Consider the following 14,313-nt stretch of genomic DNA (forward strand, 5'->3'; position numbering starts at 1 on the left):
GCCAATAAGGAGAGTCAAAGGAAAGAATTTTGTCATGACTGTTTCATAAAAGAACTTCTTTAACCTTCAAAAGTAAAAATCTCTCTGAGAAGGGATTCATCTCAGAACAGAGAGGTATAATTCATAAATTTAGAGTTATGAAAATTTCATTATATCACCCTTATGCTTTTCTCAGGTCACAGCAGCAGCAGATTCAGCAAAACTTCATCAAGGACCAAAATTCGGTAGCTCCTGACCTCTAGGACACAATGTAAACTTGACTGGTATTCAAAGACCACTACATTTGGCCCCAAAGTACTCTTCCAACTTGGCTTCCTTTCTGTATAAACCCCTTTTCAACTATCCTGATCTACTCTTTCCCTCTCAAACATGTCTGGTATTTCCTGCTTTTGTGTAAATGGTTTTCTCTATCTCTGATGCCCTTCCACTCCACTGAGCCAAATTCAATCCACCCTCCATGTTGCAAGGAAGTGTCATTGCCTCTGTCTCCTGTCTCTTCATCACTCATCTCATTATCATGATGCTCTGAGCTATTTGCTTACCACTCACTGAGCATTCATCTTTACTAAGTATGCTGGCCACAGAGCTACCTACATCCTTCCCTACTAGATTTTAAGTTTTCTGAGAAGAGGGACTCATATGTTTTATACTCTCCTTTGGAACTAACAAATTGGGTATTTCAATTTTTGATGCCAAAATTGTGGGTGGCTCTTACAACAGGTCACATTGCATTAAAAATGTTGCTTATATATATCCTTTTATTACTATTAGGAAAGGCTTATGTTATATTAGAGAATAAGAATATGATATAAAATTGTACATACTTTAAGACCTTGTCTTTATAAAAAAAAAATGTTCTAGTGAATTTCTTGACAGTCCAGTGATTAGGACTCAGCACTTTCACTGCTGCGCCCTGGGTTCAATTTCTAGTTGGGAAACTAAAATCATGCAAGTGACATGGTGCAGCAAAAAAAACATTCCAATGTGTTTCCTACAGTTGTCTTAGGGTAGTCAAAGTCCAGGAGGTTTCTGGTATGTAGGAGGAGGAGTTAATATATTTCTATATTTTATATTATAGCCATGTATTACTTTCAAAATGATTTTCATAATTTTGAAATATATACATATTTTTTAACATATATGAAAAAGTTGCTTGTGAACTCCTCCCTAGTCCTGAAGAAATCTTTTTTTTTTTTTTAAGGAACATTTATTTTTAAATATGACCACCCCAGGACAATATCCAGGAATCACCTTCCATTCTCCTATCTCCCACATCCTCCTTCCTCTAACTTCTTCACCTAAATTCCTACTCACAGGTTATTCATTAAGGGAAATTTCTTAATTAATCCCAAATGAATGAGTTGCTCTTGAATCTTTTTGACCCTGATATATTAATAACTCATTTTGCAATAAGTTGGTCCTTAATTTACTCACACTCAAATTTTCTATTTTCTGGAAATCAATTCTATTTTAATCTACCTTTTCCTCTACCCAATAGACTTCCAGGACATCTCATTTCTTTCCAGTCAGTATCTGCCTAGGGAATATCAACTTAACCCAAAATAAACTGCAGAAGTCTTCTGGAAAATATTATTTTGATGCATTCTAAAGCTGAACTCATTTTACTCCTACTATTATTTATAATTTAACTCTCTCATACTATATATACAAATGAATTCGCACTTTGCATTCAAGGTGAGACCAGTTCTTTTCTGTCCACTGCAACATTCAGGAATAATGGATTTCCGTGACTTCAAGAGCCAAAGGATGTTCAGTAAGCTCCTGATATAACACAGTTCTACGTGGAGAATCCTCAGAAGAAAGAAAGACCATTTAAAATGATCCAGAAGGTCCTGCATGGCTGGCCTCTACCTCTCTCTAGTGACTTATTGTACTGCCTTGCACTAAACTCCCACATCAGATAAACACCAGACACACTCTTAAGATATGAGTTGTGTTCCACCTCTTCTCAGGGCTACAGGTAAAGTGTCTATTCCTCACCCCGGCACCTTCTGCCCGGCACCTCTGGAGACTCCACTGTTGCCTCTCAAATTTCCTTTAAGCACCACTGCTTCCAGGAAGCCCCCTGACTACTTAGCTGTGGTGACAAGTCTTTACACACTCAAATATGAAACTACTCTTTTCGGAAGTGCTCACCTCAAATTGTACTTACAGACTAATTAGTACAGAGTAATTGAGACGTAAGAATGGACCACAAAATGGTTAACAACATTGAAAATACACTAAAACCACTGAATTATATACCCAAAAAGGGTGACGCTTACATTATGTGAATTATATCCCAATAATGATTCTTAAGTCAAAAAAAATTAAAAAGAAAATCTGAGCCAATCAAAGTTAAGTAGCCTTTTTGTCAAGGGACTTCATAGCCTTAAAGAAGCTACTGTCAAGTGACTCTGAGTCCAGTTTACCCTGGATTGCCTAGCTTTGCCAGAATAGTCCTAATTATACCTGCTGTCTCAGTGTCATATTAATGGCACAGCCTCTAACTCTCCAAAATGTCCCAACTTGGACAATAAATTATATGATTATCCTAAGTATGTATATCTAATCTCCAAACACAGGGTTGAGCTTCTCAAATATAACCGACTACTGGACTTCACTGGTGGTCCAATGGTTAAGAATCCACCTGCCAATGCAGGGAACACAGGCTCGCTCCCTGGTCTGGAAAAATCCCACATGTTGGGGCAACTAAGCCTGTGCCGCACGACTACTGGGCCTGTGAGCTCCAGAGCCCATGCTCTGCAACGAGAGAAGCCACCACAATGAGAAGTCCATGCACCCCAACAAAGAGTGGCCCCTGATCACCACAACCAGAGAAAGCCCAGATGCAGTAACAAAGACCCAGCACAATGGAAAACAAATTTAAAAAATTCTTTAAGCGTAATGGATGAATATATCATGGTGTATTTGTATGGTTGAATACTATACAACAAGGAAAATGAATGAACAGTGCTACAATCAAGCATGTTGATGAATTTCACAAATGTAATATTGAATAAAAGAAGCCAGATGAAAATAAATGCATATTATAAAATAAATATATAGCTGACTACTGCTATAACTCCTCAGAGCAAACTTTAGGAAATGCTCCATTAGACTGTAGAATAAAGGTAGAAAGGTCATAAAAATCCATCATTTCTGAATTTTCAGTTGAGATTAGAACTGATCCCCAATATGTGGATAACATAAATCCAAAAATATATTATTGACAGAGTTTTCTGTAATAGTTATGCTACTGCTGCTAGCTTTCTAATAGGCAATAGTAACACTAATATATCTTTTTAAAAAGTAATAATATAATGAATAGTGTGCTTTTTAAATAAGAATAAACTAAAGAGCTGAAATCAAGTAGAGACAAAATACAAGTCTTACACATAACCCTTAGAAAGATAAAACTCAGGCACAAGTGCAGAGGGGGAATCACATAGACTTGAGGGATTTTTGTTGACAATAAGTGAAATAAACAGCATGTTATGACCAATAAAAAAGTTGTTACAATCTCAAGTTTAATAAATAATGTAATATGTAGAATGTAAATTTCAATATGCCCATCTTACTGGTCAAACCATTGCTGCATCACATTCAGTTGTGAGAGAGTGTGATGGAATGGAAAGAACATGAGCTTTGCCATCAGACAGTCTGAGAATCACATCATGGTTCCAGCATTAACAGCTCTGTGACTACAGGGAAACCACTCAACTTCTCTGAACATTCACATCTATAAAATGGGATAATGATACTACTAGCTAGACTGACGCCACAAGTGTATGTGAGAATATCTGCAAAAGGTCTGAAAAATGCATAAGCAGAGGAAAGCATTAGCTGCTATTGTTAACTGTTCTGGTATGACTAGTTTCTTACTCTCCTTAATGTTTTTCAGAATTGTTAGAAAAAAATTAGCAAAAAGCAAAATGAACACACTTCCTCACCTGCCAACTATACTCCCTGGCTGCACTTCCTTCACGAAGATGTTGACTTCTCCCAGATTTTGACCTCTAAGGGCCACCACACTGAATCCAAGGCCTCCAGTTGAGGGCCGTTCTATATCTATGTATTCGATTTGTCGGCCCTAATGAAGGGGAATTTAAAAAAAGTCAATTAAGTTTACATTTAACCAACCTGCCCATTCTAAGGAACAAACGAACTAACGAACTAAGGAACTAACTAATTTCTATTTTGTAAATAGCCCCCAAACAGCTTCTCTTAAGTCATTTCTAGGAAACCAAATAAACTCAGCATTTCAGTAATAAATTATTTATTTTGGGAAATCCTCTCACTTGATTATTTTCAGTAGAACATAAGGGGGCATGTGCACTGTTCTGCAACCTCAGGGAATTGGAGAGATATTTTCACACTTCATTCACAGTATGAGATGAATCCCAAGCCAGACGAAAATTCCTGAGAAAAAAATGTCTTTTCCCATAGTAAATTCTAAATTACTTTTTATAATGAATTTCTCTAAATTCTCTTGAAGCAACATATTCTTATTTTTAAATAAGAAAAGCAAACTAGACTTATCAAAAAATATTTTAGTGTTAGACCTAAATCAGAATCAGCTGCATTTTTTAGGGTTCCGTTTTTAATTCTAATGTGATAAATTAATATTTTATTAGGTTAATTCAAAAGATTACAGAAAGGCCACCATTCAAATGGGGCTACCTGTGACAAACAAGTATTTTATTGCTTTGGTGAATAATTGCATTTATTATATAAGAACTTCATAAACATAATCAACTAATAAAAGCATCACATAAAAATAATTATTAGTCAAATTAAGAGGACAGAGCAATTAGATCAAAAAAGGAATTAGGTGTAGAACATTATTTAACTATCACACCTTAAATAGATTCTTTTTAACTTTCAAACTCAAGTTTCATTTTTTAGGGTACTTGTTAGAAGGCAAGGTGAATAAAGGAAACTAGCACATCTAAAAATTCAACTGTCACTCATTTGATTTTAATAGATATTAAGGATGAAATGGGATTACTCTTTCAAATGTTTTCCTAGATGTTCCGAATTGTAATTTTCCAAATTACATTTGGATTTTAAATATACTATAAATTATATATACTAGATTTCCAAATTATATATACTAGATTTTCCAAATTATATTAGTTCTAACTCCCATTGATTCTGTTTTGATATAAAATTAAAAATAATTTCAAAGGAATTATATCACTTCAGCAGACATATTATTTTTCCTTCTATGAGCAAAACTGTGAGAATCTCTTTCCTTACAAGTGTACAGATGTGTCAGACTGGAGTCATTGTCTTAAAAACTATCCTCACCATGCACATGGATATTTTCCTCATGTAATTTTAAACAAATTTCCAACTCATAGATTAGAAAATAGTATCAACTCCTCCTAACAATATAAAAACACAAGCAAACAAAACACAGAGTAACACATTTTAGAGGCAAAAAGTGTGAGTGTATGTTTCTTTTTTAACCTCCAACAAGAGAAATAAAGTTAAATAGTCCCCTGACAAGACATAACTTTACCTGGGCCATCTGTTGTACAACTGAGTTAAAATCTTCATTTCCTGACTTTGGAGTCCAAGAAAATAACCCAGATACAGTCAAGTTATTAGAGGACCTATGGGCATTCCCATTAGTAATGGCACCATCCGTGAACACCAATAACCCTTTCCTAGAAAAATCAAAGTTGGCTGAACAATCTGAGGGTATATGGCTGAGCTGTTGGAGAAAAAAAGAGAGAATTATCAACAGAAACCTACAGACAAGAAGCATTTCTATTTATTAAATATTATATTTTATCTCTCACATGTATAATGGCATGCTAAATATATACATGTGAAAGAAATAAGATACAGATACATGAATCTGTGTTTATAAGGCTATAAATGTTTTATTTAGTATTATACAAAATGTTTAACTTGTTCTCATTTCCTGCCTTCTACTGTTATCTAGGTTAACATAGCATGTAATATAGCTCATTACACTTTATATACACTTTATGTGACATGTCCAGTCACATAAACATGCATGTAAGACCCTGAGCCCTTCTCCATTGATCTATACATTTCAGTGGCTCAGTTGGTAAGGAATCTGCCTGCAATGTAGGAGACCCGGGTTTGATCCCTGGGTCAGGAAGATCCCCTGGAGAAGGAAATGGCAACCCACTCCTGTACTCTTGCCTGGAGAATTCCATGGACAGAGGAGCAGGGCAGGCTACAGTCCATGGGATCGCAAAGAGTTGGAGGCAACTGTGCGACTAACTTTCACTTTCATACATTTCCATGTGGGGAAATGTATGCAGGTACACAAAAGATATGCAGGTAGTATATTCAAAGATAACTCAGCACTTATTAAGTGCTTGCTATAAGTAAAGTACTATACCAAAACTCTTATACAGTATATCACTCAATCTTTACAATAGCCCTAGAGATACTCTTATTTCATTTTGTGAACATGGAAGCTGAACCACACGGGGATTAAATAACCTGCCCATTAGTAGCACGTGTATTGCAGAGCCACTTAAACACTAGTGGGGAAAAAAAAAAGGTGGGGGGATTCAGTAATTAAGGAAAAAGAAAAATAGAGGTTAATTTTTAAAATATCATTGGCTAAGGGACTTCCCTGTTGGTCCAGTGGTTAAGATTAAGACTCTGAACTCCCAATATAGGGAGCATGGGTTCAATCCCTGGTCAGGGAACAAAAATCTGTCATGCCTCATGGTGTGACCAAATTAATTAATTGATTGATTTAAAAATATCACTGGCTGATACAAGTACCAACACAATGGAACAAAGGAAATATCAAGAACAAATGTCATAAGACTCACAGAAAAAAATCAACACCCATAAAAACTCTATGAAAACACAGATAGGAAATCACATGGATTTTATAGCTGAATGAATAAAATATGATCATTTACATAATAACTGCACACTAAATAAACATAAAAGATTGTTATTATGATGGAGCAGTTGCTTAAGTCCAATTTTAGTCCAGTATGAGTGACAGTTTTGTAGTGATCTTTCCCAATTTCTATTGCCACCAATAGCATTCACTGCTGTGATATACTCATTCCATTATCAGAGAATATAGAAGCTTCAATATGGGGAGTGCTAAAATTCTGGTATAAATTTTGATCTAGGGAAAGTAATTCACAGAAAGACATATGTGCAGAATTTAATCCTTAGTTATAGAAAAATCACTTGCTAAATATTTATGGATAGGCATTTTGGTTTATCAGCAAAAAGCATTTTTTTTCCCAAATTTTGTTAATTTTCACATAACAACTCTGCTATATTATCTTCAACTACATTTAAAATTCTGCCCATATTTAATCTATAAGATAGCTACTATTCAAGCTCAGCTTCTAGAACAGATGATTTAAAATCAATTTGCAATCCCTGACCCCAAAATAGAACAACCAGGAAAGTAGGTAAAAACTCTTAATTGACATCACTCCAAGCAGAGGGGCTATGTGTCCTGTAATTCTGAAGAAAATGTTGAGAATTTTCAAAGCATCTGAACTTTACATAAATAAGTATAAAAACCAGACTCCAAAGCCAAACACAAAACTTATTATCAACATTTTTAAACTATCTATGCCAATGCTACCTGCACACAAGTCCCAATACAGTCTCTCTGCGGAATTCAGAGCAGACTGTTTGTATCTGTCTCCTTCCATCTTTCTTTGTTGGTTTGAATAATAGCAACAGGTAAAATCGTGATGGGTAACTTACTTGCCCCTTCAGTTGCTTGATGGACTGTTGAAGTGTCAGTATCTGGTTGAAAAGGGGGCTCTTTAGTGTCTCATAAAACAGACAGAGCTTTTCATTCTGCGAAGTGTCACCCTTCTCCTGCAATTTCATTTTCAAGCGATCAAGAACTTGCAGGACCTGCAGTTTATCTTTTTTAAGAAGGATAATGAGTACAAGTTAAATCCCATCTTACATTCCATTTTTGAATAATTAACTTAGTGAAAGAAGTATATATCTAGTTTACCTGTAGCAGGATTTTCAGGCATTTTGAATTACTGTCTTCAATCACTTTTAAAGAAACCTAAAGAAAAAATTGTAAATACAACAGAAAAATTATTTTCAACTAGTGTATACAATTCTACAGTCCTATAGAAAAGTCAAAGAAAACCTCAAGAACATTCTCCATCAAAAGATTTCATTCAAGAAATTCAAATTAAAAGCCATACATAGCCACTAAAATGGCTAAAACTAGAAAGCAAACAGATCATTGTAAGTGGCGACAAAAATGTGAAGTAACTGGACTCTGACACATTGTTAGTAGGAACGTAAAATGGCACAAACACTTTGAATAACTGTTTGACAGTTTTTTGGAAGTTAAAACTACACTTACTATATGACCCAGTACATTTCCACTTCTAAACACTCACCCAGAAGTGAAAATATATGCCCACAAAAGACTTATGCAAAAATGTTCAGGGAATTCCCTGGTGGTCCAGTGGTTAGGATTCAGTGTTTTCACTGCCAAGGGCCAGGGTTCAATCCCTGGTCAGGAAACTAAGATCCCACAAGTTGTAGGATGTGGCCAAAAAACAGCAACATAGCATTTTTATTTATAAAAGCCCCAAATCAGAAAAACCCAAATGTCTAATAACAGATTAAAAGATAAATCAATTAAGATATGTAAACAAAATAGAATATCCAGAAATAAAAAGGGAAAACATTACTGATACACACAACAAAGATGACTCTCAAAAAGTGTTGAGGAAAAAGAAACAGACCAAAAAGGATATGATTGCCTGGGCACAGTGGAAAGGAGTTGACTAGGAAAATATCTGAGGGAGCTTTTTTGGGGTGATGGAAATGTTCTTTTTTTTTTCCTATGTCCTATGTTTTGAAAGGAGTATCACTTAAACCTATGTGTACATTTATTACAATTCATTGACCTACATATTTTTGTTATATTTTATTGTATGTAAGTTATACTTAAAGAAAGTTAATTTAAAAAAAAAGAGAGAGAGATCCTAGGCTGGAAAAGAACATCCAAATAACGGATAAAGAAGATATTAGAGAGATTAGGGGAAAAAAATCCAAACTAGTCATCAAATGATTATCACCCAATCTGGCATTGTCCATGGATAATGTTTCTTTAATTCCAATGATCTGCTCAAACTAGCCTAAAATGTAATCAAAACTCAAAAAGTTAGGACTTCCCTCGTGACTCAAGGTAGAGAGTCCACCTCCCGATGCAGAGACACAGACTCAATCCCTGGGCCAGGAGGATACCACCGCGCCCTGGAGTGGCTGAGCCCATGAACCACAACTACCAAGCCTGTGTTCTGGAGCCCGGAGCCGGCAACTACTGAGCCCACAGGCAGCAACCACTGAAGTCTGCGCGCCCTCGAGTCAGGGCTCCGCAACCAGAGAAACCATGACAATGAGAAGTTCTCCCGCCGCAAGAGTAATACCCGCTGCCGCAACTAGAGTAATCCCTGCTCGCCGCAACTTGAGAAAAGCCCGCACAACAACAAAGATTCTGCACAGCCAAAAAAAAAAAAACCCTCAAGATTTTGGCAAACCCTTTTCTCTGTTGAAAACGGCACTTTCACAGTGGTCACGTAAACAAAAAAAAAAACAAAAATCACAGCGATCACTTTCACTGTGATACTTTCACATCACACACACTATGAAAGTGTATCACTTTCACAGGGGTACACTGTTGTAAATGAACCATCTAAGAAATATGAGCATGACACAGTCACACTGTTCTTACATCATCTCTGAATACACTTCTGAACACAATCTTTATCTCCTAACTCAAGGTCATTAAGCAAGAAAGCATATTAGAAACCAGTAAGAGATGCTTTCAGCATTGATAAAAGGTTCCTATATTCCATTCAAATATTCACTGGATTCCATGTGAATAGAGCATCACAGAAAAACTTGTGATGTGCTCAGCATCTCAACTATGCAGCCCTTAAAACTACCCACTGACAGGTAAATGTGAATAATGGAAGGGTAGTCACAATGGCACTGTCCTTTTCTGTAGCAGAACTTAGTCCAAGAGTGGACAAGAGCAGCTTTGTGGCCATTAATACTGCACATCAACCTCTCTAAATCAAAGAAAGCAAGCTAACACTATGAAGTGCTACTTTTTATATTAGATTGGCATTTTCTAATAATAGCTTGTACCCCAGATGTCATAGAAAAACAGGTGGGAAAATAAATCTGCACAATCTTCTAGGAGAGCAACTGAGCAATATCTATCAATATATTAAATTCATACTCTCCTCTACCCAGAATATTAACTTCTGAGTGTCTCTCCTAAAGAAAGGAGAGGCAAAAAGGCACACTGATGATGTACAAGCACATTTGCTGCATTGCTTTTAACAATAAAACTCCTGGAAAAATTAATCTATCAAAATCAGTCATTAAAATAATGAATATGGTTGAAATGTATTGAAATAGGAATGAGTGGGTAATGGTTATCAGCAAGCCTGTGGCTCAATCCTTCATCGAGGGATTCCCAGATTGATGCCAGGCCTCCTCTGTGCAAACAAGCTAAAAGGTTTTAATAGATAACACAGTCTCTCATTTTAAAATGTCAGGAAATACCTGATCTGTCTTAATTGCTATTATAAATAATCTGAGAACATATGGATTTATAGGGCATAGCTGGCTGGAAGATGGGAGGTAATCACAAAGACATTTTCTATTTGGGGAATTAATGAAGTATAAATCTTGGGATTCCCCAAACCGAAGGGGCTTCCTTTAAGAAAATGCTTCTGTGTATGTTGTCCACAACTGGTCTGGTAACCCCAAACCAAACAAAAAATAATGTGATCCTAGGTTGAATTTTACTCAACACATTAAAAATATCAGTAAAAGTCTGTTAAAAATCACAGTAAAAGTCTGTTAGAAATACATTTATGAGTAACTTAACATCAGTCTATGTTTAAGGAGGTATTTTAAGCATGTTGATAATATGTCCTAGTATGAAACAGTGACATTCTTTGGAAGCTGTGTCTACTGGCTGGGGGCTCCTCCAGAAAGGAATTCTGTGCCTAGTTCCTGTGTTCCCCTTTCTTGCCTGTAACCTCGGAATCACGATTAAGGTTTGGTGCTGGGTAAAAGCTCTCATTTACAGGAGGGCAATTCAACCCTTTTTGTTAACACAGGAACACCAGCTAATCCATGCATGTGTGTTCAGTCACTCAGTCGTGTCTGACTCTGCAGCCCCATGAGCTGTATGTAGCTCGCCAGGCTCCTCTGGCCACAGAATTTTCCAGCCAAGGATACTGGAATAGGTTGCTACTTACTACTCCAGGGGCTCTTCCCGACTTAGGGAATCGAAGCTTACACCTCCTGCATTGGCAGGCAGATTCTCTACCACTGCATCACCTGGAAGCCCCATTATCTAACAGACACATTGAATAAGGACAACAATAAGTTTCAGGATATATGAACTATTTTCCCCCTTTTTAAGAAAATAATATATATTGGTGTATGTATCGTTTTCTAGATTTAGAAAGATAGTCAATATAATAATAATGATAACAGGGGAAGAAGTGTGGAAGGGGAGATAAAAAATTAGACCTGTACTTTATAAATACTAAGGTGGTTTTTTTTATTTAAAAAGCATGTATTATAACTTGAAAAGTAAAAGGGACAAAATGGCTAAGACGGCCTAATGAGAGATCAAGATAGATATATAGCAAGAAAATGACAACACAATAGGATGATTATATTGTAAGGCATATACATACAATAGCAAGGGAGTGTACCATATACAAAATAGATGGGGAAACAATGGAAACAGTGAGAGACAATTTTTGGGGGTTCCAAAATTCCTGTAGATGGTGACTGCAGCCATGAAATTAAAAGACACTTGCTCCTTGGAAGAAAAGCTATGACAAACCTAGACAGCATATTAAAAAGCAGAGACATTACTTTGCCAACAAAGGTCCATCCAGTCAAAGCTATGGTTTTTCCAATAGTCATGTATGGGTGTGAGAGTTGGACTATAAAGAAAGCTGAGCGCAGAAGAACTGATGCTTTGAAACTGTGGTGTTGGAGAAGACTCTTGAGAGTCCCTTGGACTGCAAGGAGATCCAAGCAGTCAATCCTAAAGGAAATCAGTCCTGAATATTCATTGGAAGGACTGATGCTGAAGCTGAAAACTCCAATACTTTGGTCACCTGATGCAAAGAACTGACTTATTGGAAAAGACCCTGTTGCTGGGAAAGATTGAAGGTGGGAGGAGAAGCAGACAACAGAGGGTAAGATGGTTGGATGGCAGATAGCATCACTGATGCAATGGCCATGAGTTTGAGTGGGCTCCGGGAGTTGGTGACGGACAGGGAAGCCTGGGGTGCTGCAGTCCACGGGGTTGCAAAGAGTCAGACATGACTGAGCGACTGAACTGAACTGGACCATGTGCTCAGAGAAATCATAAAAGGAGAGTGACTGTCCTGCCCACGGAAGTTTGGGAATGTTGGAATGAGAACACACGAGAGACCTCTCTCAGAAAAAGAATGGAGTATAAAAGCAGAGTGACCATTTGTCCTCATTTACCTAAAATAGTCTCAGATTACTCAGCATCTTTATTAATAGCAATCCATTTCACTCTCAGAAGGGTTCCAGTTTGAATGACATATAGGGTGCCCTGAATTAAGGACTTCTTAAATTTTAGTGAGCCTCAGGATCACCCTGAGGGATTGCTAAAACACAAATTGTAGGACCCACTCCTAGTGTTTCTGATCCTGCACATCTAAGCCAAGTCCTGAGAATCTGCATATCTAACAAAGTTCCCCTGTAATCCTAGTGCAGCTAGTTTAGAGACCACAATCAGAGAATTACCACATACAGGTATAAAAGTGCATGACTCTCAGTGAGACTAGTAACTAGCTCTGAATGAACTAAGGTCTCTAAAGGCAGCAGAAAGGGCAAAAAAGTAATTCAGACCAGTGTTACTACACATGTAGACTGTGGACTGATGCTTCACCCACAGAGATAAACACCAAAACTGGTACTTAAGCATTTAGAAACCATGGAATGTGGCAGTCATGTAGGTCTATTAAATTTAGTAATAATAAACACAACTTACATTGTGTTTATTTTTGTAATTTCCTTTTTCTAACAATTCATTTTTCTAATAATTTCATAAAAATGTCAGTCCTTGAAAGACTAGGAGAGAGGAACCCTAATCTTTCATCACTGAGTTTGAAAAGCACTGGTTCAGACAGACTATTTTGAGAGGGTCCTTGTAAACAATGCTAAGTAGACTACTCTTTATCCTGTGAGCAGCAGGAAGCAATCAAAGGCTTTTAAGTAGGGAAATATTGAGTCCAGATTTCTATTTAAAAAGGTAATTCTGGTAACAAGATAGATTAGTGGTCTTCAAACTTTTCGAAACACACATTCCCATCAGTTAAAAATACGTTGACCACTCCCCTTACCATCATTATAAATATATATTACTATATTTACATGTTATATGTGTTTTAAAATATACATAAAATAGAAGCATCATGAGAGTAAGGAAAAAATAATAAAAAGCAAAATTTTATTGTCCTTTTCTTACTCTCTCAAAAGATCTTCCTGCACATTTTGAAAACCATGGTGGTCAATATCTTTCAGTAAGGATTCAGGTTAGAACCTGGTTAGCCTCATATTTATGAAAAGCTAAACTATGTCCACAGAACACACCTGGATAATTACCACAACTTCATGATGTTGAGTAGTATCTAGGGAAGGGCACTAGGGCTTTCAGAGTATATGAGGTCAGAAGGAAGAAATCCAATAACTGTATAACTGACCGACCAGGAAGTAGCATGGATGGAACCCATGTTTCATTCATTTTATGGTCATAGGAAATCTCTGGCCAAAGAATTTTGACCTCTTTGGCCGGGCAGAGAAACTGACAGGGCTTACAGCAAGGAATTTCAAGCTTGTTTAGACAGGGTAAAGCTGCGTCTACCTTATGGTAGACAGGCTACCTACAACGGGTCAGAGGCCAGGCATTAAAATGCCATGGCGTGCTGCTGTCCTCAGAGCTGCACAGACCCCAGAGAACCAGTAGTCTATTATGCTTACCAGCTTCCACTCCATCATTGATCAAGAGAGTGTGTGCCATGAATTTTTCATGTCTGGTTCACTGTGGGATTTGATTGAAGGAAATTATTATAATATTGTGGCTTTTAAAAAATACCCATGCCTTTAGCCATTACCAATTAATGCAATATTTGAGAAAAACTGCTGCAGAGTTAGAAATTTAATTTGATTTAAATTTCTAGGTGGAGGAAACTTATTGAAAAGATTTATTAACTGCCTTAGTTC

At 36.7% G+C, this 14,313-nt stretch overlaps 1 protein-coding gene across 6 annotated transcripts in view; it reads right to left on the bottom strand.

Moving 5' to 3' along the window:
* The window catches only part of PATJ (PATJ crumbs cell polarity complex component), a 361,279-nt gene that overhangs the window by 340,166 nt on the left and 6,800 nt on the right, over positions 1-14,313 (bottom strand). For all 6 annotated transcript variants that reach the window (XM_043876093.1, XM_043876090.1, XM_043876094.1 and 3 more), the window contains exons 2-5: positions 8,003-8,059; positions 7,741-7,907; positions 5,528-5,722; positions 3,954-4,093 (exon numbers count right to left, since the gene is read on the bottom strand). In XM_043876093.1, the coding sequence (XP_043732028.1) occupies positions 3,954-4,093; positions 5,528-5,722; positions 7,741-7,907; positions 8,003-8,024 (524 nt within the window). In that variant the 5' untranslated portion in view covers positions 8,025-8,059. The remainder of the gene's footprint in view (positions 1-3,953; positions 4,094-5,527; positions 5,723-7,740; positions 7,908-8,002; positions 8,060-14,313) is intronic.

This window comes from Cervus elaphus, chromosome 20 (assembly GCF_910594005.1).
Source record: "Cervus elaphus chromosome 20, mCerEla1.1, whole genome shotgun sequence".
NCBI classification, from domain to species: domain Eukaryota; kingdom Metazoa; phylum Chordata; class Mammalia; order Artiodactyla; family Cervidae; genus Cervus; species Cervus elaphus.